We start from the raw sequence: 27,837 nt of genomic DNA on the forward strand, positions 1-27,837 counted from the left end.
AGGGTAGGGCTGAGAAACTGCTTTCAAACATCCACTCTGACCTTAAAGGCAAGGCTTCCACTTTAATTTCTCTGTGCCCACAATACTAACCTCGTTTAGTGCACTTCACAGATACTGTAATTTTTACAAATCGAAGGCAAGAACCCTCCACTACAACGTGCCTTATTGTGGAGGTCTGGAACCAAGCCTACAATGGCTCTGAGGTATGTCTGTTTCCAGAATGTGCTGTAGTCACAGCAGGTGCCCACCTCTTCCATTTCTCTTCACAAATAAACTGTAACTAAACAGGAGAACTGATGAGATGTGTGTTGCGGAGGATGGCAGGCAAACCATCCCGACAGATGGCCGTCTCCCCTGGTTATTAAGATACAACTGGCTCATGGGCTGGAACTAAAAGGCACGAGGCAGTAAACTGAATGAAAACCAGGCCCACCTTTCCATTCCTATTTCTTAAATTTGCAAGTGAAACGAGTGTGATAATTGTACTTTATCGTCTTAGCAAGTAGGAAGAGAACGATGAGGATCCGAGGATCCATGGTTAAGACAGGAGGAGGATAAGTGAGTCAGGAGGGGAAGGCCAATGTAGATGTAAGTGAAAAAAATTCTGCATCCAATGTCTATCTTTCTAATCAACGTTTGCTGCTAACGGGGCTCTTTTCTACAGAATCTACTCCAATATGCAACTTGAAAAATTAATACCATTGTAACAAAAACTTCTTCCAAAGCAATTTTTCCTTAAAGGCTCACAAATAGGAACCAGCATGGGGCTGTCAATCTGGAATGGGAGCTCTGCTAGTGATCTGCAGTCCGCACACCCAACACCAAGCGACCTGCCAGCAGACAGGTTTTCAGTGAGGATGAGTGGGCAGCCCAGTGGGGGAGCCATCTGTCTGCCTTTCTGCAGCGGAGAGAGTAAGAGGACACCTCCCTCCAGGGCTGCCAATCTGGCACTTTCCATCTCAGCAGTGAGTCTCTGTCTCCCTGCTATGACTCATGTGGTTACAAGGAACTCACAGGAGGGACAGTCGGGCTCAGAGAAATCCAGCAACTGTTGATCGTGGGGATCTGCACAGCCATCTTTTTTACGTTCTCCAAGTTTATAATCCGTCAGGTCCAGCTCCCTCTGTTGGAGGTGTGCCATCTGCTCCTCGTACTTCTGCTCCTCTCCCAGCCTCTGGAGGTTCCTCAGGGTTCTGGGCAGGCTGTGCCGTCCATGCCAGCCATACTGATTCTTGGCCACCCGGCTGACCAGGTGCAGGGACTCCAGCACATTCACAATGTCATAGATGCGTCTCCTTTCAACGCCTGTTTGGAAGACACAAGCCAACCATCATCATGCAGACATTTTTAGGATAAATTCCTTGAGAACCTGGACCATATGTGTGAACTACTTTGCGTGATGCCCCGTGGCATGTCCGTGAAGTGTGACTGCGCCACAAATTCATCCCAAAAGGGTGGCAAGTAACAGATATTTTTTTTTTCTTTCCTTTTCTTGTGATCTAACCCCCAGTAGGATAAAACATCCACCCAGAGATGGCTGATGTCCTACCTGGATTGCATGCAGCAGATGTCTGTTCTTTAGCCCTGTTGGCATGCTACAATGGGAGGACTGAGAGACCCAGGTAGGTGCTAGCATGCCTGATGGACACTTGGTGAATGCTGGCTGGCTGACTTTGACTTATAGCCCTAATTATGCAGACTATAAGATAAATTGTGTCCAAGAGCAGACACTTTGTTTGGACAATACTTTCCTTTCCTGGAGTTTGAATGATGCAAAATGATTATCTTATTAACTCTCTTAATGGCCCAATAAAGGGAACAGATGGTAAGTATCTTGCGTCCTATTTCACACTGGAAACTGAGGAGTCAAGAGTTTGAGGAGTCACCTTCTCAAATGATGGATGAAGCCACGGTTAGGGCTGGAACAACATCCGAGTACCCTCCGCTTCACCATGGTTACAGACAACTCTTCCCGTGCTCTCAATCACCGTATCCCACCAAGCAGCCCAGCGAAACAGAGACTTCATGTACAGTACAGTCGGACCATCAAGTTCATCAGTTCCCTACTCCTTGCCCAATGCTTTGCCCAAATAGCTAGGATTATGAGCCGTCTACGAAATTTACCAAAACTATTTATGGTGGTGAGGGTGGGGACTTTGGGGTTAGACGGCCTAGATATGAATCCCCATGTTGTCTGTCCCAATCAGGTGACCCTGAGCAGTGACCTAACCTGTCTGTGACTTAGTCTTTATCTCATAAGATGAGGAGGGTTCAATGCGACCACAAACATGGAGCGTCTCCAACACATGTTCGCTGTGTGGCGCTTCCTGCGTGGCCCTGGGGCTACCTCAGGTCGCCGCTGGCACAAGAGGATCAGTGGAAACAGATTTAAAAACCTCCAGTGCAACAGGCACTTGGGCTTCTGGCACCACCTCCCCCTCTGCTCTCATATACGTATCCATGACAGAGGCAGCCAGGCCCCATGGAGAAAACCAGCGCAGCTGCAACCAGGCCCTCTTTCTGCGCACTCGCCAGGAGCTGTTGCATAATCCGGGCAGACACAGTAAATGCAGCATGTGGCCCTTCAGAAACTTCACAGGAGAAACAGACCGGATTACAAGAAGCCCGGAGCTGAGAGGAAGTTCATCACATGCATGAGGAGGCATTTCACAGCCCATCAGAGCATTTCGGCTCCTCGCCCCGTGTTGGTGCCAGATGTCTGCTGGAAGGCGGTGGCAGGGCGGTCAGCAGCCCCCTGTCCAGACCCCCGGGGTTCCTTGCTCCAGTCTGCTTTCCGATATTAACACGTCGTGTGTAGAGTGCAACATTCTATAAACCTTCCCATTAGAAATGTCATGTGAATGCAACTGAAACACCCCAGGGCCAGCCATATGCCCGGCTGTTTGGTTGTTTCATATTAGATGTAATCTGCTGAGTCTCCATCGAGTGGCTAGACATCCCAAGAAGGGAAAAGAAAGGGAGATCTGACCACCCGGAGAGGAAGACATTCATGGTGCACTGCACGACAGGCGTTTGTTGGTGACGCCAGTGAGGCACGTGCAGCCGCTGCCGGCACCAGCACCGCCTTTTCCCTCAGGACTGCCTGCCCCTGGCCTCTGGCTGATGCACTGAAAAGTCCCATTTCACAGGATACAGGATGCACCAGTTGCTCTGGGCCTTGTCCCGCTGGGAAGGTTTTCCCGGGCACCAGCCTTCCTTTCCTTTTGTATCCAGGCAATCCTATTCATCCTATTCGCGGCACTACACCAAGGATTTATCAGTTCTTACCAGGCTTCCCTTAGTCCCCGATGGAGCTTACCAAGAACATCTCAGCCCCATAAACTATTTTCTTAGGACGTGCTATTTCCCACTTACTAAGGTCCTCCTAGCCCTTCAACTTATCTGTAATATCCATGTCCAGCCTACATGGGACCAGAATCTGGGAAACTTTGCAGTTTGACTGCTCTGCACATCCTTGGCTAAAATATGGTCTTACAGCTTGTGACCTCGGATGCAGCAAGGCGTTTACATTCAACCTGAAGAGTCAATCACCCCTGAAATAATTTCCTGGAGGGACCTAATTTTTGACCTCACATGAAGAGAGATGTTAAGTTCATCTGGCAGGTCTGGGTGATGTGAGGCATTTAGCCAGCTGTTGCAAAAATCCTTGGGTCTGGCCGAAACCGGTTTGGTTCAGCCTGCGGACTAAAAAGTCCCGAGTTCAATTCCCGTCAAGGGCATGTACCTTGGTTGCGGGCACATTCCCAATAGGGGATGTGCAGGAGGCAGCTGATCGATGTCTCTCTTTCATTGATGTTTCTAACTCTCTATCCCTCCCCCTTTCTCTTTGTAAAAAATCAATAACATATATTATTTAAAAAAAAAAATCCTTGGGTCTGCCCCAGGCAGTCACAACTCGGGGGCCTACAGAGTGACCTGCAGCCCCCGAGTAGGAGTGTATCCTGTAACACAGCCTTCCTACCTCCAACCCTTGGTCTTCGGCACTGACATCAGTGCAGGGTCCTGGCTTCGTGAATCCCAGCGAGAAGGACACTGGTTTGCTGCTTTACCCTCGTCCTCTGTAAGACTCGTTTCCAGGACGCTGTGCCTCCGATGGGTCAAGCCTCTCCCCAGCTGGGTCCTTTTGCCCTTCTTGTCTCATGGCCACCAGTGCCCAATACTGTGTTCCCATTTCTGGGTTTCAAAATGGCTCCCCAAGCAAAGCACTCCCCCTTCCTAACTGCAGAGGCTGAAGGAACAGCTTAGGGGAGAGGGGATACATCTAGTAAGAGCGAGGGAAAACGTCCACATAACAGTAAGAACCACCCCTGCCAGGGCCCGAGGTAGGCCTGTTACTGACATTATCCCAACCTGGCTAAGTTTCTGCCAGGTAGGCGCTATGATCCCAATGGAAACAGGTTGATTAACTTCCTGAAGCTCTCATGGCCTGTAAATTGGAGAACTGGGCTTCAAATCCAGCCTTCTCTGACCAAAGCCTAGCCCCTCCGTGGTCTTCCCATCACAACCCATGGCCTCCTCATTATTTCAGTTTCCAGCAAGCACAATCTTTTTAACCATCAGTTTGAATAATTCAGACCGACAATCATCTGCTGGTGCATATTTCTCTGGGCTATGGGAAGAACTAGAACTAATAAACAAATTAAAAATATAATCTATCAAAATTATGTGTTGTAAAACCTCCTAAGGAGACACTTCCACCTTCAAATCTTTGTGATTCCTACTTATTTAATGACTGTCGGCAATATGGGCATCCTGAAACCAGCTGCCATCCATGTCCACCAGGGGTCTCTATTCGGAAGCTGCTGGACTTATTTATAGAACATACAGCTTTGCACATTGTACACACCCTCCCATGTGAACACATGCGTTCCTCTTTGTTATAAGGGTTAGCTGTTTGCGTTATGACCAGATGTGCTTTTCCGAGTTTGGCAGGCTTGTTGTGAATGGCACAGAATAGGGCTTCTAACATCATGCTCTCGCTCTCCAGTCTCGCTTTGTAACAGAATTAACACCAATTCTGAACCTTTAGAAGCATTATTGTAAAAATAAACAGCAGGATATTTCAAGACATTTTTTAGTCTGTCTGAAATAAGATGAAATTTAAATAGGAGACAGGGCTCTGTAATGTGAGTCTCGACCAAGTATTTTTTAAGCTTAGGAAAACCAAATTCTTGTTGCCCCTCAGGCCTAGAAGGCCCCTGCAAGCCTACACTGGATGGTCATGGCGGAAGGAAGCTCCCCCTGCTTCTCTCCTCACTCTTTTGGGGGGCCTGCCCCAGGAAACCAGTGTCCCACTATAACTGGGTAACCGGACGATACATACCAAGACTGACAGCCACTTCATCTAGGGAAATGGTGGTTTTCTCAGCTGACAAGGGATAACTTGGATAGCGAGCTAGAAACTTCTGGCACAGGAGTCCTAAACTCTTTTGTTTTCTGCTCGGCCTGCACTTCTCAAATTTCTCCACAGCAACGTCCCCCACAACACGAAGCTACAGCGGGCAGACAGAAGGAGGGGAGGAGACATCGTGGTTAACATCCTAATAAATTGCAATGGGCAGTACTGGCACATGGGGGGGACATCCCATTCCATACCATCCTGGAGTCTAGTTAAAATACATTTCCTAAACTAATTTTCTTAGCATTCTGCCTATTACCTTCTCTAGACTAAATTTCTTGTCCTTTGCAATTTGAGGCCGAGCCTACTAGTTAAAAGCGTGAACAATGAATAGTACGGACATTTACAGGTTGCTAGAGTCCTGCTGACAGGGTGTTTGTTGGACTGTAGACAAGCATCACTAAGAGCTTGTTAGAGATGCAGAGTCTCGGGCCTCACCCCAGAACTGGTCCATCAGAATCTCTTTTCATAAGATCATGAGTGATTTCTATTAATATGAAATTGAAGATGCAGTGGTCTCACTGTGTCATTAAACTCTTTTCTAAGTTTACAAATGTCCAAGGGTTGATGGAACGGAACAAGAGCAGCTAAATCTTATTCTTTCTTATTGCAAGTACACAAAACTAGTGTCCTTGTCTTTTCAACCCACATTTCAAAAGGGCTGAATTCAACCTAAGAAAATAAAAGGTTTTTCAGTGAACACATCAATAGGATGATCTCAATAGTTTCAGAAAAAAAAACATTTAATGCATTTAACAACCATTCATGATTTTCAGAAATGTCCTTAGACAACTAGGAATGTAGAACTTGAATAAAGTGTATCTATAAAAACCCAACTGAAAACAAGTGTTAAAGAAAAAAACCTTGAAACTACCCCTTTAAAAATCAGGGAAATGATAAGGATGCTCCTCTTCTGCACCATACTGGAGATAGCCAGTGGATGAGGACAAGAAAAAGAAACCGAGGCACAGGAATTGGGAAGGAATAAATAAGCAAAACTTTCATTCTGCAGTGATTGTTTACATGAAAAATATAAAACTGACAAATTATTAACAATAATAAGAGAATGTAGAAAGCTGCTGAAAAGACAAAACTCTTTAAGGGAAAAAAATCTAGTAAATATCTATTTGTATAAAATATTAAATTTGGATCTTTACAGAAACAGACTTAAAACTTAGAGAAACACATATACTCATGGATAGGAGGGCTCAGTACCATAAATAGGTTCATTCTCAAATTAATCTATATGCAATGCAATTACAATTAAAATCCAATCTAAAGTACTTATGGAAGAAAAAAGGGCAAAGCATAGTCCACATATTCTGAAGGAAAAATTGAGGTTCCTGTTTTGCCTGATATAAAGGCTTATTATAATACTAGAGGCCCGATGCATAAAATTCATGCATTCAGGGGGGTGGGGGGGTCTCTTAGCCCAGCCTCCACCCTCTTGTAGTTTGGGAGCCCCTGGAGGACATCTGACTTGATAGTTTGGGCCCACTGCTCATGGGGAGCGGGCCTACGCCAGCAGTCAGACATCCTTAGCGCTGCTGTGGAAGGAGAGGCACCCACAACTGCCGAGCTCCCCAGCTATGAGCCTGGCTTCTGGCTGAGAGGTGCTCCCCCTATGGGAGCGCACTGACCACCAGAGGGTAGTTCCTGCATTGAGCATCTGCTCCCTGGTGGTCAGTGCATGTCATAGCAACTGGTCATTCTGCTGTCAGGTAGAAACTGGCTCTCCAACATCCCCCAAGGGGTCCTGGATTGTGAGAGGGTGTAAGCGAGGCTGAGGGACCCCCCCACTGGTGCATGATGGGGGCTGGGGAGGGACATGGGAGAGCTCCAGGGCGTGTCCAGCCTGTCTCACTCAGGCCCAATTGGCCAAACCCCAGCAGCAAGCTAACCTACTGGTTGGAACATCTGCCACCTGGTGGTCAGTGCACATCATAGAGAGCGGTTGAGTGTCCTTAGCATCTCATTAGCATATTATACTTTGATTGATTGGATAGCCAACCAGATAACCAGACACTTAGTATATTAGACTTTTATTATATAGTATGGTATTGGTGGAGGGATGGACAAATTGCCCAAAGGAACAGAAAAGAGCCCAGAAACAGATGCACACACAAGTGGATCTATATGTGACAGGTGTAGCACTGCCAACTCCAGGGAAGAGGAAGAACTGAATACATGATACAAGGATAAGTGATTATAAGAAGCAACATAAAGGGAAAAAAGACAGGCACCAAATTGAAATGTAACACGTATAACTGGTAAGGTTTAGTTTCATGCATATATAATAAACCCTACAAATTAATAAAAATGAATGAAGAACACCAACAGGTATTTCACAGAAGAGGAGAAAACATAGTAGCCAGTAAAGATATGGAAAGAAGTTTAACCTCATTGGTAACCAAGGAAAAAGCAAACAGATACCACAATAATATACAATTGTACACCCACTGGATTGGCAGAAATTAATAAATTTGAGAATTTCAAGTGTCAGAGAGGATATGGTTCACTATATGTTTATACATTACTGAGGGAAACAAACAGCTCTTGGTAAAACAATCTGGCATTATCTTGTGAGTATTTGAACACCCAATAACCTAATAATTGCACTGTTAGGTATATACCCTAGAATAGTTCTCAAACTTTGTGGTCACAGGATCCCTTTATATTCTTAAAAAATACTGAGAAATATCTTTTAAAAAAATTGGTTTTCTTTTTCTTTTACTTTTTGGTAGAATAGTTGGTCATATAAAATACACTTATCGTGTAGGTAATGTCTTTAATACCCATGACACTATCGCATAACCAATCCCCAAACCAGAACAATACTATTAATTTACATATTTATAGATTTAAAAAATCCACCAAAATGACTGGAAGAGAAATAACATTCCAATCTGTGAGCAACTTTTCTTAGCAAGTCTGGGAAAGTTTGATGGGAGAGTGAAAATTATTGACCACTGATTTTTTTTTTTTAAAGTATAGATATGCAGCTTACTTAATAGCTCTGGTTAGACATGTAATTTAAAGATAACTTTAAAGCCCAAACCAACAAACTGAACATACATGAGAATAATAAAATTTCCCAGGTCAAAAACATTTAGATTAAAATTATCCTTGCCTGGCCTGCGTGGCTCAGTGGTTGAGTGTTGACCTATGAACCATGAGGTCATGTTTTGATTCTGGTCAGATCTTTCTCATCCCTCATCCCTCCCTTTCTCCCTCCTTCCCTCTCTAAATCAATAAAAATATATTAAAATTAAAAAAAATCCTTAAAATTGGAGCAAAATTAAATCTACAGCAGCATTTTTAATAAAAACACAATTTCCCCCATTAAATCAAAGTTATTAAATATCATTGCTTAAAAATGGATTTTTAAAAATATTGGTTAAGGGAATATTATAAAAAGAAAGTGTTCCCTATTATTTGTGTCCAAACAATAGGGTGCTGAAGGCCTGGGGCCAGGGTTGGAATAGAGGGAGTCAATAGGGGAAAAAGGGTACATATGTAATACTCTCTTTAAAAAAAATTTCTTTATTGATTACTGTGTTACATATGTGTCCTTATTCCCCCCTTGCTCCTCCTACCCCCATGCCCTCATGCCCCTGTTGTCTGTGTCCATTGGTTAGGCTTATTTGCATGCATATAACATATGTAATACTTTTAACAATAAGTATTACATTTTTTGTTTTAAAAAAAAGTGTTCATTGTGAAAAATAAGATACAGAATGAGAATTCTTTTTCAGCTATATAAAGAAAAGATATTAAGCTTAATACTTCCTTTGGCTCAATAGTAGCTGAAAAATTGAGAATTCTATAATTAAAAAAAAATAATCAAGTAAAAAATTTTAGTTCTATCACAGCCTGTTTACCTGCAGAGAGTCTGTGAACACTTCATCCTTGTTCTCAATGGGCCTGAACAGCCCCTTCTTCTTCTCCCAGTCTCTGATGTCAGGGCTGGCAGCACTGATGAGCATTTTCAGGTTAGCTGTGGGCGTCCATGGTTCTGTCTGCTGTCTGTCCAGAAGCTTAACGGGAGTAATGGGGTTTCTTTCTGGAGTGAAGATTCTTTGCTTCGATAAATCAATTGGTTCATTTTTTATTGGAGTTTTCGGGGTCATCCTTGATCGATCAACAAATATATTTTCCTATTTTGAAAAAGAGATCTTTTAGCAAGAATGAGACAGGTCAGCTATCCGCTAAGAGAACTGTTTTATTCCCACCATGAAAATACAACCAGCCCAGATGCTCAGGGCTGAGAAATAGGTAGGACAGGACCCAGGGGACGCACGGAGAAGCTCCGGCGAGAAACGGATTATAATCTGCTGCTCCTTTTGTGCATGTTTTTCATGGAGTCGCTGTGAAAGAAGTCATGAGTGTATCTACCACAGGTGGGTGCTTATAATAGTTGGGGGTGAAAAGGGCAATCGTGAATTGAGTCCGTATACCTCTAAGTGCCATATTTCTTAAACACTGCAAGTTTGCCTAACCAGTGAAGAAAACCAATGCTTTGTAGTTCAGTGTTCAACAGTGCTAATATAACAATCAGCAGGACCAATGGATATAAGTGCATCCAACAAAATGCCACATATAAAACAAAACTAGAGAGCAGTCTCACTCCAAAGGACTCATATTGCAACCCCGACCCTATATGACTCCGCACGTGAGATTACCAATCAAACTGACCTTCAGCCTGTTCAATAAGAAGAGACCACTGATCACACACAGGCTTAGGTGTCATGGGGGCGATATTAAATTGCTATAGAGACTTCCAAGTGCTTATCTCTCAAGTTCTGTTATTAATTTTTTTTCCAGCTTTGTAATAGTTTGTGGAGTAGAACCCACCCTCAGATCACACGTTGAGATTAATGATGGGTGAGATTAATGATGGGTGCATTATGTCCCTTGTAAAACAGGACTGAGTACAGAGAATCCACATTTGGAACTACTGAGTAACGCAAACAAATTTCTTTCCCCCAAAACTAGCTTTTGGCATTCAAAAACAGAAAGATTTGGCTCTTCTTATAGCAGAATTCACCTGCAGGCAATAGCATCTTATACAGTTATGAAGGTGGGTGGTTAAGTATTTGTCACTCCCTCTCCTGTACACGTAAGCACTCTATAGCTACTGCATGCTTGGATTTCGGCTGAACAGTGGTTTACAAAAAGTGCTTTCTTATAAACAAGCAACATGTGCAGAGGGAAAAGATTGGGAGAAACTGGAACCTGTGTTAGCACGCCAACGCCTGTTCTTGAATTGGCAGAAGCTGCCCACTAGCCATGGTGGTCCTGTCCTCCTGGGAGAGGAAGGAGCGGGTGGGGATGGGAGCCTACGTTCCTCCTGCCACAGCAGCAGTAAGCTGCATCTACCGACTTATCTCTCTCTCTCTCTCTCTCTCTCTATCGTTGAACTCTTTTCTTTTTAAAAAACTTTTATTGTTGACTCTATTACAGATGTCCCCCCACCTCTCTCCACCCCATCTCCGCTCCTCCCAGGCTTTCACCACATTACTGTCTACGTCCACGAGCTATGCATATATATTCTTTGCTTCCTCTCTTCTTCCCCTTTCTACCGATATCTCTTAACAAGTTCCTGTAAGTGTGCAATTCTGACGAAGTCTTCTACAAGGGGGCCCTCAGAGAAAGTATTGAGGGTTTACTATGTGCCACACCTGTGTTTCATGTACTTATGAATATTAACCTCTTCTACTCCTGTGACCTGGGTACTATTATTTTTCCAGTCTACAGCTGAAGAAACCGAGGCACAGAGAGGTTAAGTAACTTGCTTGAGGTTACATACAACCTCATTCCGCAGAAAAGTAGCTGGTATGCAAGACATACTGAAAGCAGAGTTTCTGAAATTCTGCAACTATTATAGAAATAAGCTTGTCCTGGGTGCCTGTTGGAGGAAGCTGTCTTTCTCACCGCTCCAACACCCCGTACCCAGCAGGCCCCACAGTATCGATGGGGGGGTGGTGGTGGGAAAGCAGTCCTGCATGCAGGTTCTGGTGCCAGGGAGGGCACATCCCTTCTCCTCACTAGGCATTCAGTCTCGCAACTGAAAATGAAGTTCGTAAAAAATACCAACCTCAGGGTTATGAGAATAGTTCCTGGCATATAGTAAGCATGCAATAAAGCCTAGCAATTACGCATCTTTTCCTCTTTCCTAGTCTTTTTTTTTTTTTTTTAAATATATTTTATTGATTTTTTACAGAGAAAGGGACAGAGTTAGAAACATCGATGAGTGAGAATCATCGATCAGCTGCCTCTTGCACACCCCCTACTGGGGATGTGCCTGCAACCAAGGTACATGCCCTTGACCGGAATCGAACCCGGGACCTTTCAGTCCACAGGCTGATGCTCTATCCACTGAGCCAAACCGGTTTCGGCTCTTTCCTAGTCTTTATTACCATTCATTCTGACACTCAGAGCTAATATATTTAACTTGCGGGGTGAATGTCTGTCTCACTCATGAGACTGTGCACTTCTGGAGGCCAGGGAGTAAGTACATGTCTCATGCCTCACAGTTGTTGGCACAATGCCTTGCCCCGGACAAGTGTGCAGAGAACACAGTTATTCAAAGAGGTATCCCTACAGCAGAGGGTGTGGCCCAGGCTTACTGAGCCAGGCAGAGATTCACCCACCTTCTCTACCTTCCATGGCACCTGCAGACACAGAAACCATGTGCTCTTCCTCTTTTCATATCAAGGAACAATTCTGATAGATCATGAAGTTGAATAATTGTAAGTTTAACCATCTTAATACAGGACCATCTGTACTTCGAAGTAGGAGGAGAATCAGGTTACCTGATATGATGTGATGGTATCACACCTCTATAGCAAAAGGAAAAAGAAAAAGTCTAGCAAATTGTTTTCCAAGGTCTCAGCAGTTGGGTAGAAAGTCGACTGCTATCTAGTCGACCCTGCTCCATCTGCCTGTTTATCCTGCAATCCTGACACTGCATAAGGCAGTGGGAAGGGGACTGAAACAAGAATTTGGAAACCTGGTTTTTGTCTCAGTTCCGTATCTTTTTGATACTGAACAAGCTGTTCATTCTGTCTGGGACCAAGTTTCCTGGTCCATAAAACAAGGAGTTCAGACTGAAGTCTCTGTCTCCAAGGCTTTCCAGCAAGGCTGCCCAGCGGTGTGGTAGATGCTTGGATGCAACCAGACCTCTTCAGGAATGAATCGTTCCCCCAGTTGCTGGGAGTGACGCCAACAGGAAGCCCTTCACTGGAATGCCTCGGTCAGCCAGAGGGCTGACTCATCTGCGATCGCCCCCTCCCGGGGAGGCCTGATAGGTAAGACCTGATAGGTAAAGCCGGGTCTACTCCCAGGGGTCATTCCAGACCTCCCCTAGGGTAAACTCAGACTTCCCCTGAAACTCTGTTGCAGATCTGCCTCTTCCTCTGTCCATTTCTGCTGCCTTTCCTTCTCTTCCCTTCCCAGGCAACTCGTCCAAGAACTCTCCCTAGAAGCCTCCTGCACACTAAGCTCTCTGACACACCTGCTTGTTAGGAAATCTAAGCTGCAACACCCTAGAAATCACTTCCTCCCTCAGAAGAGCCCGGAGAAAGGAATCCAGGACACAGGTTTTCTTATGTAAAAAGTAGTAACACACACTGGAGAGCCTGCTACAGAGATACTGTGAGGATCAGATCGGATAATGAAGGGGAAAACAGTTTGTAATGGTGAAAGGATATACAAATGCTCATCATTATTGATTATACCAGCGTCAAGACTATGCTGTACGCTGCCACCGATAAGGGTTGGTAGTCAAAAGATCTTGGGTTCAGTCTTGCTTTTGTTTCAGATACAGCTTTGATCATGTGACCTCAGATAATACAGTCTTTTGGCATTATGTCAACCTCTTTTCCAGTTCCAGCTTACGCAAATTCCACATTTTGCCCCAACAGTCCACTTGCTTTTCTTAAACCTGCCCTGCACTTCATACAGCTCTCTTTCCCTTCCGAGCACTTCTAGAATGAGTAATCCACACTGAGGATTTGCCCCTGATCATATCCCAGGGGTTCCTCAAATTATCAGTGTGTTCTGATCCACTGCTTCTGACTGAGGTCACCTTCCAGGAGCCAGATCAATGGCAGAATACCTCACTTGACCTCACTGTTATAGTTAAGACTGTTGACTGTTCTTCACTCTATAAAAACTGTTGGTCCTGAGATAACAGTCCTTTTCTGTTGGTTCTCTTCCTATTTCTGTTTCCTCTCAGTCTCCTTCATTGGTTCCTCTTTCCCCACCCTTACAAACCTCAGCCTGATACTTGTCTCTACTTGCTCTCTCTTGCTTAGTTCATGACTCTCATGTACATGATTTTAAAACCAACTTGTATGTTGATAATTCTCAAGTTTGTGTTTGGCTAGCACCTTCAATGAATTCCAAAGTCGGGCAACCAGCTGCCTTCTGCACATATTTATTTACCTGTAATCATATATATCTGTATTTTTGTGTGTGTGTGTGTGTGTATATGTGTGTATATATATATTTGGAGACAATGTGTGTGTGTATATGTGTGTGTATATATATGTGTGTGTATGTGTGTATATACACAATGTGTGTGTGTATATATGTGTATATATATATTTGGAGGTCCACATATACACACACATACACACCTGTGCTCACTCAATCTAGGCACTGTCTCCAAATATACCACTCACTTCCATTTTTTCAAATTGATTTGAGAGAGACATTGATTTGTTATTCCACTTACTTATGCATTAATTGATTGCTTGTATGTGCCCTACGTAGAGATCCAACCCACAATTTGGCATATTGAGATGGCACTCTCACCCACTGAGCTAACCAGCCAGGGTCTCATTTCTACTTCTTTACTAGTTCCTTTCTACTTGCCTAAGTCTTACCCTTCATTCCTTCAAGCCCTAGCTCAAGTGTTACTTCTTGCACAAAAAAGCTCACTCACTCCTCACTGCTCATCTCTTTGGCCCAAATCATCCATTTTCTATTTCTGTCATGCTTAAATGCACTGTAATCAAATTAGGAGAGTTGTTTATAATCCCACAACTGGGAACAGATTTGGGTAACCAAGTTGAAAACTTTATGTTTTGTTTCTCCATGAGAAATAAGAAGATGCATGTATGTTACAGTACTTTAAGAATTCTTGACCAATCAAGAAAGATAAATTGCTCTATATCAGCAGTCGCCAACCTTTCAGACCTCATGGACCATTGCTCTCTATGCCAAATGACGCCCAGGACACTGTAGCAAGCATCCCTCAGAGGGTTTTAAGAAGGAACAATTCAGCACCATGAGTTCTCGGCCTTACTGAATCTCTTGAACATTTCTTAAACACTCACACATCATGTTGTTTCTCCTGCTTAAAATGTTTCTCTCACTCACTCTTGTTTCCTTGTGTGTTGAACATCCTCAACCTTAATGTTAGCTCCTCGGAAGCCTTCCAACTCTCTAGACGACCCATGAATTCATTTCTCCCCCCTCTGTTCCCTGGGGACCACTTTGTTCTCACTAATTACAGCACTTATCAAATCATAGTACAGTTGGTTAGTTTTACATCTGAGTTCCTGAAAGTCTCTCAAATAAACGAGGGCAGGGTCTGCACCATATTCATCTCTGGGCTGTTAGTTTGAGTGCAGTGTGAACAGTATGTGTTGCCGAGTGCTCTACAAAAACCCAAAGAGGGAGGTGCTACTTATTAGTTGCAATTTAAGGAAGAAAGAAAACAGACTTAATGAGGTTAGAAGATGTATTGACTCCTAATAAATGACTGTCCCCTCAGCACCTTTGACATAAATATTTGTTTAAAAACTGAATAAATATATCTGTTTGAGGTGACATAAGTGAATAAATAGCAGAGCAGAAACTCAAACCCAGATCTGATGCCAAATCCCACATTCTCACTATCCCCAGAAATCCTTCACAGCAACAGGAAAAGAGAAAAAGCCCCTCCAAGCAACTAGCAGAAGCACTCTGTTCTTACCCCTTGCTTTCTCTTAAAGAGGGGAAATAATTCCTGCTCAGACATTCCATTTCAAACATTGTAACCACTTTTCCAATCACTCCTGAGTCACTTGAGGTTTTCCTCCATATCCATTAGAATGAGAAAGCTCGACTGGATATAGCACTTACTGATGCTAACTAGAGCAGAAGTTGAGGCACTTGATAAGAAGTCATTGACCCAGCCCTAGCCCGTTTTGCTCAGTAGTTAGAGCGTCGGACCAAAGGGTCTCGGGTTCGATTCACATCCAAGGACACTGTACTGGGGTTGCAGACTCCATCCGTGGCCCAGTTGGGTACATGTGGGAGGCAACCTATCAATGTTTCTCTCTCCCCATCTCCACTCTCTCAAAAAAAATAAAAAATTGGGAAAATATATCCTTGGGTGAAGATAAAATAAAAAAAGGGGGGTCCAGAAAAAAAAAAAAAAAGTGTACACTGACTTGGGCTTTATATACTATATGTATACATATTTTTTTCAAGGCTGTCCCATCCAAATTATAAAAGATAACAGTTTTGCTCTGAAACTCCCAAAGCTAAAATTCTGAAAATATAAAGTCTGGGAATTTTCACCCTCATATAACTTCAATAATTTTTTAAAAAGTTCTCTTTAAAACAATAATGCTTTGGTGTACTTCTTTTCATAACAAAAAAACAACAACAACAAAAAAAAGTGAATGCAAAGAGGGGAAAAAACCTACATGGGAAAAACATAAAAGCATACAATTTGATACCTATCTAAAATTAACAGTTGTCAAATACTCTTCAAAGGGCCATACAGGTTCTTTGCAACCAGGCAGTGTCATTGTTGGCACTAAATCTAAAATTTAGACCAGGACCCTAGAAAAGTTCAACATCCAAGGAAGTTGCTATGCTCAGATTTATATTCAAAGTTTGCACATTCAGGTTTAATATAAGTATTTGCCTTTGCCTAAACACACTTAGATGTTTGCCACTAACAAGCTCTTACAGCTTTTTGGTAGGGCACTGTTGGGTGGCCAGTTTACTTGGTAATGTTTCTTAAAGTCACCACCATAGTCTTACAAATCACAGGGAAGGAAAAAAGGGGTAACGACTCAGTGCAAAACCAGACCAGAATACACAGCATGCATTGTTGGGCTCAGTCACTTATCTCCCAATATGGGTGAATGGAACTGCCTCCAGAGCAGATTAATGAATGGGTATGAAGAACATTTCACAGTACTTTAATAACCCGGCATTTACAGCAGAGTCTTTCTTCCTGGGCACTCAGGCTTAACATTCCTGCACAGCATTAGCTAATTCCAACGTTGACAACCACAAGTATTACAAACTTTTGATTGACGGGTTCAGCATATCTTTGATTAATACAGATTGGTTCCAACACTACATCTAACCTAGCCTCTTTCCGCTGCACAGTGACTGAGAGACTCAATTATTCATGGTTTGTGTGTCTGCATTAAAAAAAATATATATTTCTACAATGTTCATCATATTCATTAGGTTTATAAGACAAATACAAGTGCCATATTGAAACACATAGGTGAATTAGATATCACTACCCTAAATACGTTAGACCTTACCTTTTGTGCATTTTCCCCATCTTCAATGGCAAAATCTAGTCTGGGCTGCCTGGGGTTGATCAGGTCTTTCAGTGTTAAACAATTTACTTCCATCTGTAATGCACAATTACATTAAGAAACGATTTTACAACTAGATGCTTTCTCCCCCAACCAAAACACCTATTTGCTATTCGCTCGACGTGGACGTGAACTTCCCCTCCCTAAACCCATCCTGGGAATTTCCAGGAGCGTAGGGCCAATCCCCAACTCTCTGAAACGCACAGGAATGGATACAAACACGCATCAATTACTGAACACTTGGGAAGAAAAAGTCCACAAAAGTAGTAATTTTTTTTAAAAAAAATTTTATGAAAAGCAACAGAACAAAGTGAAGTTACAAGTCAGGAAGGTGTAGGGCCAATCTGTCAGAAAGTTACAGGGTCTCCTAAAGTCAGTTAATTTTGGCGCAAAGAACGGAGAGGAATTCGGCTGTAAAGAGGGTTTGAAGGGGGAATGGGGTGGGGGGAAGAGGAAATCTGATCGCTAGACCAAATCCATTCTGCGCTTAGTGCAACCTCTTCCCAAGCTCCCACCGGTCGAACCCAAAGGATACACTCTTCCAACGCACGACACCCCTCTCCCCCCCACACACACAGTGAGGGAAGGCAAATGCCCAGGACTGCCCGGGCTGGCGGCAGAGCCAGACAGGCCACCCCCCGCGGGCCTGGCCCCCCAGGAGGAGCGGGGGGCAGGCTGGCAGCCGTGGCGGGAGGACTCCCTCTCCCCCCAATTCCCGCCGGCCCCACTTACTGCTCCCGCTTGGCGGCGGAGGTTCCCAGCCGGGGACCTACCTCTACGTGGGATCCGGGGGCGATGCGATCAGCAGCCGGGTGGCAGCATCGGGCGGGGAGAGCGAGTCGCGCAGCTCCGGCTCCGAACGCCCCTCGCAGGCGGGGACTCCGCGGCGTCCGGACTCGCGCACCGCGACTGCAGCCCGGTCCCCGCTAAAACACCTCCTCTGGCGCCTTGAGGCCGAATTTGAGAACCCGCCAATCAGCGGCGGCCGGCGGGGCGGCCCCGGCCAATCACGCGGCCGCACGGCCGGGCTCGCCCCGCCCCGTCTCGGAGCCTTGGCGCTCCGGGCCCCGCGTTCCGCGCGCACCCGTCCCGCGGTCGCGGCCTCGCCCCCTTCCCCCTCCTCCCGGCACCTGGAGACCCGGCTTTCCGAGCCGCTTCCCGCTGAGGACGCGGGCCGGGCGGCCGCGGGCAGCCGAGGTGGGGCGGGCGGGCGGGCGGACGGGGCGGCGGGAGGCGGGCTCTTTTGTTGGGTTCACGGGGGTGGCTCCAGCCCCCCAGGCCGGCTGCGCGGGGAGAGCGCGGGCGCGGCGGGCGGAGGGGAGCAGATGGAGGTGGGAGAAGCCGGGTCCACGCCCTGGAGGCCACCCCCTCCCCAGCGACCTGCAGGAGCCGAGCTGCCGGGCCTGTCGGGGCACATTGCTCACACCCCAAGCTGGTGGGACCCCAGCCATGGTTACTGCTCCTCCGCGAGCAGATGGCACGCCAGTTAGCCTTGGAAACCAGACGGCAAGCCCAGCCAGCTGTTTCCCCCCCCCCCCTTTTTTTTTCTTTTCTTTTTTTTTTCTTCTTTTTTTGCAAGTCCGGGAAAGTTTCTTGGTGGTGTTTTACTTCATTCAGAACGTCGCCAATCATTAGAGGGGAAAAGGCTTTATTGAATAATTCCTTGCACTAAGGACCGGCGTTCTGGGAAATATTCGAGAACACGTTCTCAACATTGTATTAAATATCTCTCTTCCTCCAACTTCAGTTTCTTATTTAAAATACGAATATTGATAGAGACAGTCTTGTGTGTGTGCACATGTGCCTTTTTAATAGACGTTATGAAGTGTACAGAAAAATTGAGAAGATGGGATAGAGTTTCTCCAGTTTGTTAACATTCTATATTTGTGTAGTACTTTAGGTAAAAACAACGAACCAGTATTGATATGTTATTCTTTTTTTAAAAATATATTTTTATTGATTTTTTTACAGAGAGGAAGGGAAAGGGAGAGTTAGAAACATCGATCAGCTGCCTCCTGCACACCCCCACAGGATGTGCCCGCAACCAAGGTACATGCCCTTGACAGGAATCAAACCCGGGACCCTTGAGTCCACAGACCAATGCTCTATCCACTGAGCCAAACCGGTTTCGGCTGATATATTATTCTTAACTAAAGTCATTACCTTATTGAGATTTAATTGTTACCTAACGTCCTTCCTCCTTCCCCTCCCCACCAGATATACCACATTACATTTAGCCTTCATGTCTCTGTAGGCTCCTCTTGGCTATGACAATTACTCATAAGGCACTTTTCCTCATTTTTGATGACCTTGAGAATCTTGAAGAGTGCTGGTAAGTCATTCAATAGGGTATCTGTCTTGTAGATAGAAGCATAAGGAGAGATGTGTAAAGAATGAAAATGCAATTTATTAAATTTTGCCCTGACATGGAAATAAAATTTAGATGAGGAAATGTGTTGTTTTCCAAACTGTATTAATTTACTGTGGCTGCTATAACAAATCACCACAAAACTGGTTGGTTTAGAACAACAGAGATTTATTCTCTCACAGTTCTGAAGGCCAGAAGTCCAAAATAAAGCCCCACACTCTGGGTGTTAGAGGAGAATCTGTTCTTTACCTCTTTCAGCTTCTGGCACCTGTAAGCAATTTTTTGTTGTTTTTTTAAAAATGTTTATTGATTGACTTGAGAGAGAGAGAGAGAGAGAGAGAGAGAGAGAGAGAGGGAGGGAGGGAGGGGGAGAGAAACATTGATTTTGTTGTTCTGTTTATTTATGCATTCATTGGTTGATTCTTGTATGTGCCCTGACCAGGGACCAAATCCTCAACCTTGGAATAAGGGGACAATGATTCACTAACCAACTGAGCTATCTGGCCAGGGTCTGTAAGTAAGCAATTCTTTCTTTTCTTCTTTTTGTAATCCTCACAGCAAGGTTATTTTCCCCATTAACTTACAGAGAGAGTGAAAGGGAGGAGAAGAGGGAGTGAGAGAGAGGAAAACATTGATATGAGAGAGACATGCATCACATTGATGGATTGCCTCCCACCTGTGCCCTGACTAGGAAACCTGCAACTCAGGTATGTGCACAAATCAAACCCATTGAACTAGTTACCCTTTGGTCCACAGCTGTTGCTCTAACCATTGAGCACAGCAGCAAGGGCTATAAGGAATTCCTGACTTATGGCTGCCTCATTCAGGTCTCTGAGCTCTCTACATCAGTGGTCACATTACCTCCTCCCCTTCTATCTGTTAAATCTCTCCTATGTCTCTTATAAGGACACTTATTAATGAATTTAGGTTCTACTTATATAATCCAGCATAATTTTATCTCATATTTCTTAATCACATTTGCAAAGATCCTTTTTTCCAAATAAGGTGACACTCAGGGATTAGGATGTGGATATACCTTTTTTTTTGGATCACCATGTCACCTTCTAGACACATATTAGAATTATTAAAAATGTATTCATTTTTCTGATATTTCAAAATAATAGTGGTTGTTTCTTTGAGGTCAGTTTTGTTACAGACCTTTTCCTAGAATTTTCAGGGTATTTTTTTTTTCCTATTTCAATTCCAACATAGCCATTGTTCCAAACAAGAAAAATTCAATATGTAGCCTCAGGCACTTGTAATGCGATTGATCATTTAAAGTAAGATTGATCTTAGATTAGGAGGAAAATTGGAAAATGAATGTTTTATGGGCAAATTCAGAGACATTACTCCAGCACTCTTATTCATATTGATGCTTTCAAGTCCCAGAATTTGTGAATAATCCGTCAATGTCTCAGTTATTCAGTTGACATGTGGTGGCAGGGAACTCCGGTGGGGCATCAGTTCCTGCGTGTATTTCTCCTTGTTTCTCCTTCTCTTCCTTACAGCATTGGGGTTCAGGGCTCCCAAAGTGTCCAGCCCCTGAGGGGAAATGACATTGCTTTTTGCCTTGTAAAAAAATCTTGATTTATCATCTGTTCACAGAAGTGCAACCACAGAAGGGAATTAGAAACTGAGTTTTCACCATGTGGGTGACAACCTGGTAAGTCTCAAGTCTCCTTGAGTGGATCAGTGTAGCAGTTCTTAACCTGAGGGCTGCCATTTAAAATGGGCTTTGTTTTCAGCCAGTCACCAGTCTGGGAATATGACATATTTGCCTCTCCAACTGCTAATAAGTTCAGAGAAGGCAGAAATTAATTTTTTTTTCTTTTCTTAGCTTTAAAACAAAGACTACAAACCAGTTCTGTATTTTTATGGATGAAGCAGTCAAGGATCCGCCCATATTTAGGAAGAACAAGGAGGGGACATACATCCTGCCTCTCAATGGGAGAAGTGTTAAAGAGTTTGGGGCTAATTTTAAAATAGCCATACCAGGTTTCACGCTAATTTAAGTACATTTCAGTTCTACCGCGACAGTCTGCTTGAAAGGTCATTCACTGGGGCACAGTATGGTGGTATCTGTATGGCAGCAGTCCCCAGGGCCCTGTATTGTGCTAGCGCCCTGGGTTTGAGTCCTGTCTAGACTTTAGAATCACCTGGGAAGATTTTTAAAAAAATAATATCTGCACCCTACACCCATAGATTTTGAGTTTACTTGATCTGGACTTGGATTTGGGTTTGAAGCATTTTTCAATGCTTAGAGTCTTGTTCATTAGCATCATGCCAGCTGTATGCCTATTCCTCAATTCTTTTGTATGCTTCTGACTCAGTGGTTTAAAATGGGGTTCTCAGGTCCCATCCATGAGAACGGGAAGAATTGGGCAGGTGTAGAGGTTTCAGAGAGCTGAGTCTTGCTGGTGTGTGGCCGAGTCACTGGTTTTTGGAAGGATGTGAGATTGTCAGTGAGAAATATGAGCAGGGCATAGTGGTGGAGGTATATCAGAAGAATGAGCTACAAAGGCTGTGCTCAGGAGAATATGTGTCAATGATGTCTGCATTCCTCTGTGTAAAAGGCTTCCTCCACAGCTTCTCAAACTTGCAAATAGCCTTTTACCCTTCTGGGGTTCCAAATCCCAAGATTTATCTCACTTTATTGAAAGAATTGCACTGTTGTGAAATGTAATTCACGTCAGACAGTCTGAGATGTCCAGTAAATGGATAAGCTTTCTTCGATGTTTTCTCCCACTCCTGCAGGCACAGCCATCTTGATGTATCATCTGTTCACAAAAGTGCAACCACAGCAGGGAATTAGAAGCTGAGTTTTCACCACGTGGATGACAGAGGGTCTTTGGCGTCACATCCTGACAATTCTCAAGTCTCTGTGAGTGGATCAGTTTAGCAGTTCCTAACCTGAGGGCTGCCACTTACAATGGACTTTGGTTTCAGCCAGTCATGAGTCTGGGAATGTGACATATTTGCATCTCTTAACTGCTAAGTTCAGAGAAGGCAGAAATTAATTTTTTTCTTTTTAAGAACTTTAAAAAAAATTTGCTCCTATATTATTTTTTTGTTGAAATTATTGGGGTGACATTGGCTAATAAATAAGTTTCAGGTGTACAATTCTATGATATATCATCTGTAAGTTATATTATGTATTCACTATCCAAAGTCTAGTTTCCTTCCATTACCATCTATCCCCCCCTTTACCTTCTTCTGCCTGTCCCCATCCTCCATTCCTCTGGCAATCACCATACTGTTGTCTGCGTCTATGAGGATTTTTTGTTTGTTTTGTTTTTGTTTTTTGTATTTTTTTAGAAAGCAGGAAATTTATTCTTGACTGATACCAAGTAATGTCAAATGGAGCATAAGCCCATGAATATTTCCTGCTCATGGCCTTAGCAACAACAACGACAGATTAATTCCAAAGGGCAGCCATGGCTCCCATTGCAAATCACATCCAGATGTCCAGCAGTTCAAAGGAGGTGCTTAAGCTGTGATTCCATGTCCCACAGGGAACAGAAGGAATTCATTCTTGATCTTTACAGACACATTTTCATTTTTTAGCACTATGGCGCAAGGTCATTTTCTTTAGGGAGCATGCCGTTGGATTGTAATAAACATTCCAGACCACAACAGATAGGACAGATTTTGAGCTGTGTTGGCAGTTTCTTGGAACAAGAGGATAATGTGTCATGGGGTATACCTTTACATGGTGCCATTTAAAAAATATATATTTTATTGATTTTTTACAGAGAGGAAAGGAGAGGGATAGAGATTTAGAAACATCGATGAGAGAGAATCATCGATCAGCTGCTCTTGCACACTCCCTACTGGGGATATGCCTGCAACCCAGGTACATGCCCTTGACCGGAATCGAACCTGGGACCTTTCAATCTGTAGGCTGATGCTCTATCCACTGAGCCAAATCGGTTTCAGCAACATGGTGCCATTTTTATGCTGCAGGTTTGGGCCTGGTTTTTTGGAGGGACCACGGTGGTTGGGACAATAAAAATGAGGTTTGACCACTGTCCTGAAACAGATTCTAGAGAAAATGGGGATAAGCTTCTCCTTAATCTTCTAACCCAGCTGGGAAGGAATTAACTTGAGGAGTAGGAAGACATGGTTCTAGACTGAGCTTGGCCATGAACTTGCGGGGACAAAAGGTTTGGCTCACCTAGGCTTCAGCTTTCTCTTACGGCTGGTAGTAGGCTGATTGGAAGACCTCTGAAGAACCTGTCAATTCTGTCATTCTGAATGCTCATTGGATACTGAAGATACCCTCTTAAGACTGTTCGCTTCTGACTCCTAACTACTCAGTGTGGATATGTAAGAATATTGCTGACTTTTTTCCTTGAAAATGAAATCACTTTTTAAATTCCATATTTTATGAAACTAAATACATGTGTATTCTTTATAGCAGCGTTTTTCAACCGCTGTTCCGCGGCATACTAGTGTGCCGCAAGATGTTGCCTGGTGTGCCGTAGGTGCAGACAAGACAAGAATTTTATAATTTTTCACTATTTTGTTTACTTAATATTTCATAATAAAGTAATTATAAAATACTTTCTTTGTGTTTATTTGATTTCTATTCAAGAGAATTACTTTATATATAGTCAATATAGGCACAGAGTTAAATTTTTTAACATTTTCTAATGGTGGTGTGCCTCGTGATTTTTTTTCATGAAACAAGTGTGCCTTTGCCCAAAAAAGGTTGAAAAACACTGCTTTATAGTACATATGTACATGCATGTAGGCAAACATACATACATAAATAATGAGAATGGTTAAAAAAATATCAGGCCAAAGATTAACCTCTGTCACGTTCATTTCTCTAAGCTTTCTAAATGTTTGAATGTAACTTTTTATATCTACCTAATAGTATTATTTTAATAGCATTTATTCATGATAACTAGAGGCCTGGTGCACAAAATTTGCATACTTGGAGGGAGGTTCCTTTCCCTTACCTGTGCCCTCTCATAGCCTGGGAGCCGTTAGGGAATATCCAACGGATGACTTAGGCCTGCTCCTCATGGGAAGCAGGCCTAAGCCGGCAGTGGGACACCCTTAATGTTGCCACAGAGGTGGGAGAGGCTCCCCCCACAGTCACAGCACTCGCTAGCCATGAACCCAGCTTCTGGCTGAGCAGCACTCCCCCTGTGGGAGCACACTGACCACCAGGGAGCAGCTCCTGTGTTGAACATCTGACCCCTGGTGGTCAGTGCGCATCATAGCAACTGGTAGTTCCACCATTCGGTTGATTTGCATATTAGCCTTTTATTTTACAGGATACTTTGTATTATTATGAAATGAAAATATTTTCATTGTGCAGTGGAAAGAGGAGTTTGGGGCTAGGGCCTCAGGGACTAACAAGTTACCTTACCTTTGCAGAGCCTCCCACCTTGGGAAAGCTAGAGAAATGGAGTATTGAGCCCAGACAGAGATATATTAGCCCAGATATTGACTAAACAATCAGGAAAATGTTCATGTACAAAGATTAAGGTATTGTCTACAAGAAGTCCCTGTTAAAATGCACATTATTCCTGGAAAGAGTTATCATTTAACCAATATCACCCATGTAACATTAAGACATCTTTCCTTAGACCATACCTGGGGGTGAAAATGGACTTAACCTTTAAGTATAAAGCATTGTGTAGCATACTGGGCTTTCTAGTCCTGTTCAAAGACATCTCTGCCTCTCCAGTAAATTCCAGGTGACCCCAGCCACAAATACTGTCAAGTCCTTCCAATTTTCCTGAACAATCAAGGCCTCCATTGCCATATGCTGGTTTCTTTTTGTTCTTACCAGTGATGCATGATGTTTCTCCATGTAGTATGGCTACATCCTGTCAACAAAGCTGTTGGCACTCAGGAGGTCAGGGGTGCTCTGAGATGCCACTGTGCCCTCCCTCAAAAGTGCCATCTACTGCTGCTGCCATCAAGCAAAGCCAGACTGGATCTTGGCTGCCTCAAGGACTGGTGTTTCTGCTGCTAATAGTTCTGCAAGGTGCTGCTGCCACAGAGTGTGGGAGATGGCCTGGGCCCCCTCTTGTGTCCTCCCACCCCCCAACAAAGTCATATCAGGCCAGTGCCTCTCTGTGCTGAAATAGGGAGCCAGAGAACATTCTCATTCTGTTGGTGGTTATTTTTCACTTCTTATCCCTTTTCCTGAGCATTCGGTCATGGGGTCTAAACTGGGGGCCAAGTCTTGGGAGCAGACACTATGTTATACTCATAATTCCTTCCCTCCCCCTGGGGCTGAGACATTGTAATCAGACCAAATTTTAATGTCTTAGGAAGAATTTATCATGATGCTACTCTACTCCTTAAGATGGTCACTTTTTGAACATTCAGTATTGGCCTCACTGCACTCAGATGAGTTTATCAGTGTGGCTATAGAGAATGGGACATCAAAGCCTCAAGACCTGGGAAGAGAGAACTCAGGGCAGGCTTAGTTGAGTGGGGCAGATGTGAGCACATTAGGTAAGATTGGAGACGGTTGTTCCTCCAGGAGGAAGGCTTGAATGGGGATCACACTACATTTCTAATGGAATAGGAATGGTTAGTGTCTCCTGATAAAAGGAGAAAGATTCAGAAAGGAGTGTGGAAAAAATGGAGGCTTGGAGTATTCCTGGATTATTATTATTGTCAAAGATTGAAAGGATATGAATAAAATCTACAGTGAATAAAATATCTAGATAGAGCATACCTATCTCTTCCAAGATGGTAGAACATAGACTTGTTTTGTTCTTATATTCAGCCATACACATATTTAAAGAATGATACCATCTAGCACAGAGACCCACAAGGCCCTACAAATTAGAATGTATTCTTTTTAAAATATAAATATTTTATTATTTTCAGAGAGGAAGGGAGAAGGGGGGGGGATAAAGACATCAATGATGAGAGAGAATCATTGATTGGCTGCCTCCTGCACACCCCTTACTGTAGATTGAGCCTGCAACCCTGGGCATGTGCCCTGACCGGGAATCAAACCGTGCCCTCCTGGTTCATAGGTTTGATGCTCAACCACTGAGCCACCCTGGCCAGGTAGAATGTATTCTTTTGGTCAATATTTTATTGACATGTGTTTTCTTTTTCACATATTCTTTTGGTCTACATTTTGTTGGCATACTTTAAGTTTTCATTTTCTCATCTTCAGATGTCTGTTGTAAAAGTTCCATCAAAAACGTTTTGGCCAAAGGAGTGCCCAAAATTATGTTTAAGGAGTGCCTAAAATTTAAAAAAAAATTGTAGGCTCTTATCAATGAGAACGTAGCTTCCTTTATTTTATCTTATACTTTATGTAGTTTAAGGAAGTAAAGTATGAATATCTCCCTATTTTTTATGTGGTTTTCTTTCTTTCTTTCTTTCTTTTTTCTTCAAAATATCTAATATTTTGTTGCATTTATTTCTCTTCTCTCAGCCTACAACTATTTGGCAAACTGGTCTAATATCATATATGTGTTGAATTCCTTTCTTATTTTTAGCTGATGAAGTTAAATTCTGACGTATCCTTTTGACTCCTTCTTCCAGTGTTTGATACCCAGTTTTACTGGATTTCTAATTACTTGATTATGTTCCCTTGCAGCCACTTCAGCTATTTTCTTAAGCCTGCTAAAATTTACTCTGGAAAATAAATTTAGTTTTGCTGATTTCTTTACTTGTCTCATGGTTGTTAAGTATTTTATTGATGTTTGCAATTACAGTGGCATAATGCTAGAGTATCTGCTTAGGATAATTTTTATTTTCTTTTTTTTAAACTTTTTGTAATCTTGTGATTTTTATTTAATAATTAAAATTTTCAAAAAGAATCCACTTTAGTTAGTATCAACATAAACCAAGCAAAGTTGTTAGTTGAAGAACAGTACAGTTGTGTAAATGATTTATATTTTTTACAGTGACAGCTAAAGGAGTAAAATATTACAAACTCAGCTGAAATATAACTGGAAACATATGATAAAGGGAGGAAAGCAGACAGTATTGCCAGGGGGGATAGCCCATATTTCAACTATAGGGCTAATTTTCCCAATTGTAAGACAATAATTTCACTTTCATTATTTTCTAATGATTCTCTTGTTAAACATGCAACTAGAAATTAAGAGAAAGAAACCTCTCTGTATAGTCTGTGAGGCCAGCTTCACCAAATTTCACAGTTGTAAAACTGGCATCTTGATAGTTTTCCTATTAAAAATGGTATGCTAATTATTGTTTATTTGTTTTGAGCAATCAAAGTTTGAAAGAACTCAATGCAATCTTGTCTCTTAGGCCAACAGCAATGTCATGGTGGATAATAAAGATGGCACTGAGTATGAATATATTTTAATAGCATTAAACCTCAATGTAAAGTTTTTATGGGCTGAGTAATTCAGAAAGTGTTCATAAGACTAGGTTAGTTTCATTCACTTTTTACACATTAATTATTAATACCT

General features: G+C 43.1%; 1 protein-coding gene across 2 annotated transcripts in view; it reads right to left on the reverse strand.

The window, feature by feature from the left end:
- Positions 1-17,954, reverse strand: part of E2F7 (E2F transcription factor 7) — a 34,025-nt gene extending 16,071 nt beyond the window's left edge. Inside the window, exons 1-5 of one of the 2 annotated variants that reach the window (XM_045588276.1) lie at positions 17,814-17,954; positions 16,984-17,076; positions 9,301-9,576; positions 5,345-5,513; positions 1,015-1,305 (exon numbers count right to left, since the gene is read on the reverse strand). In XM_045588276.1, the coding sequence (XP_045444232.1) occupies positions 1,015-1,305; positions 5,345-5,513; positions 9,301-9,576; positions 16,984-17,076 (829 nt within the window). In that variant the 5' untranslated portion in view covers positions 17,814-17,954. Of the gene's footprint in view, positions 1-1,014; positions 1,306-5,344; positions 5,514-9,300; positions 9,577-16,983; positions 17,077-17,772 lie in introns of both variants that reach the window. The other variant, XM_036458234.2, reaches the window with a different exon arrangement.
- Between the last annotated feature and the right edge of the window lie 9,883 nt (positions 17,955-27,837).

Source organism: Pipistrellus kuhlii, unplaced genomic scaffold, assembly GCF_014108245.1.
Source record: "Pipistrellus kuhlii isolate mPipKuh1 unplaced genomic scaffold, mPipKuh1.p scaffold_m20_p_3, whole genome shotgun sequence".
Taxonomy (NCBI): domain Eukaryota; kingdom Metazoa; phylum Chordata; class Mammalia; order Chiroptera; family Vespertilionidae; genus Pipistrellus; species Pipistrellus kuhlii.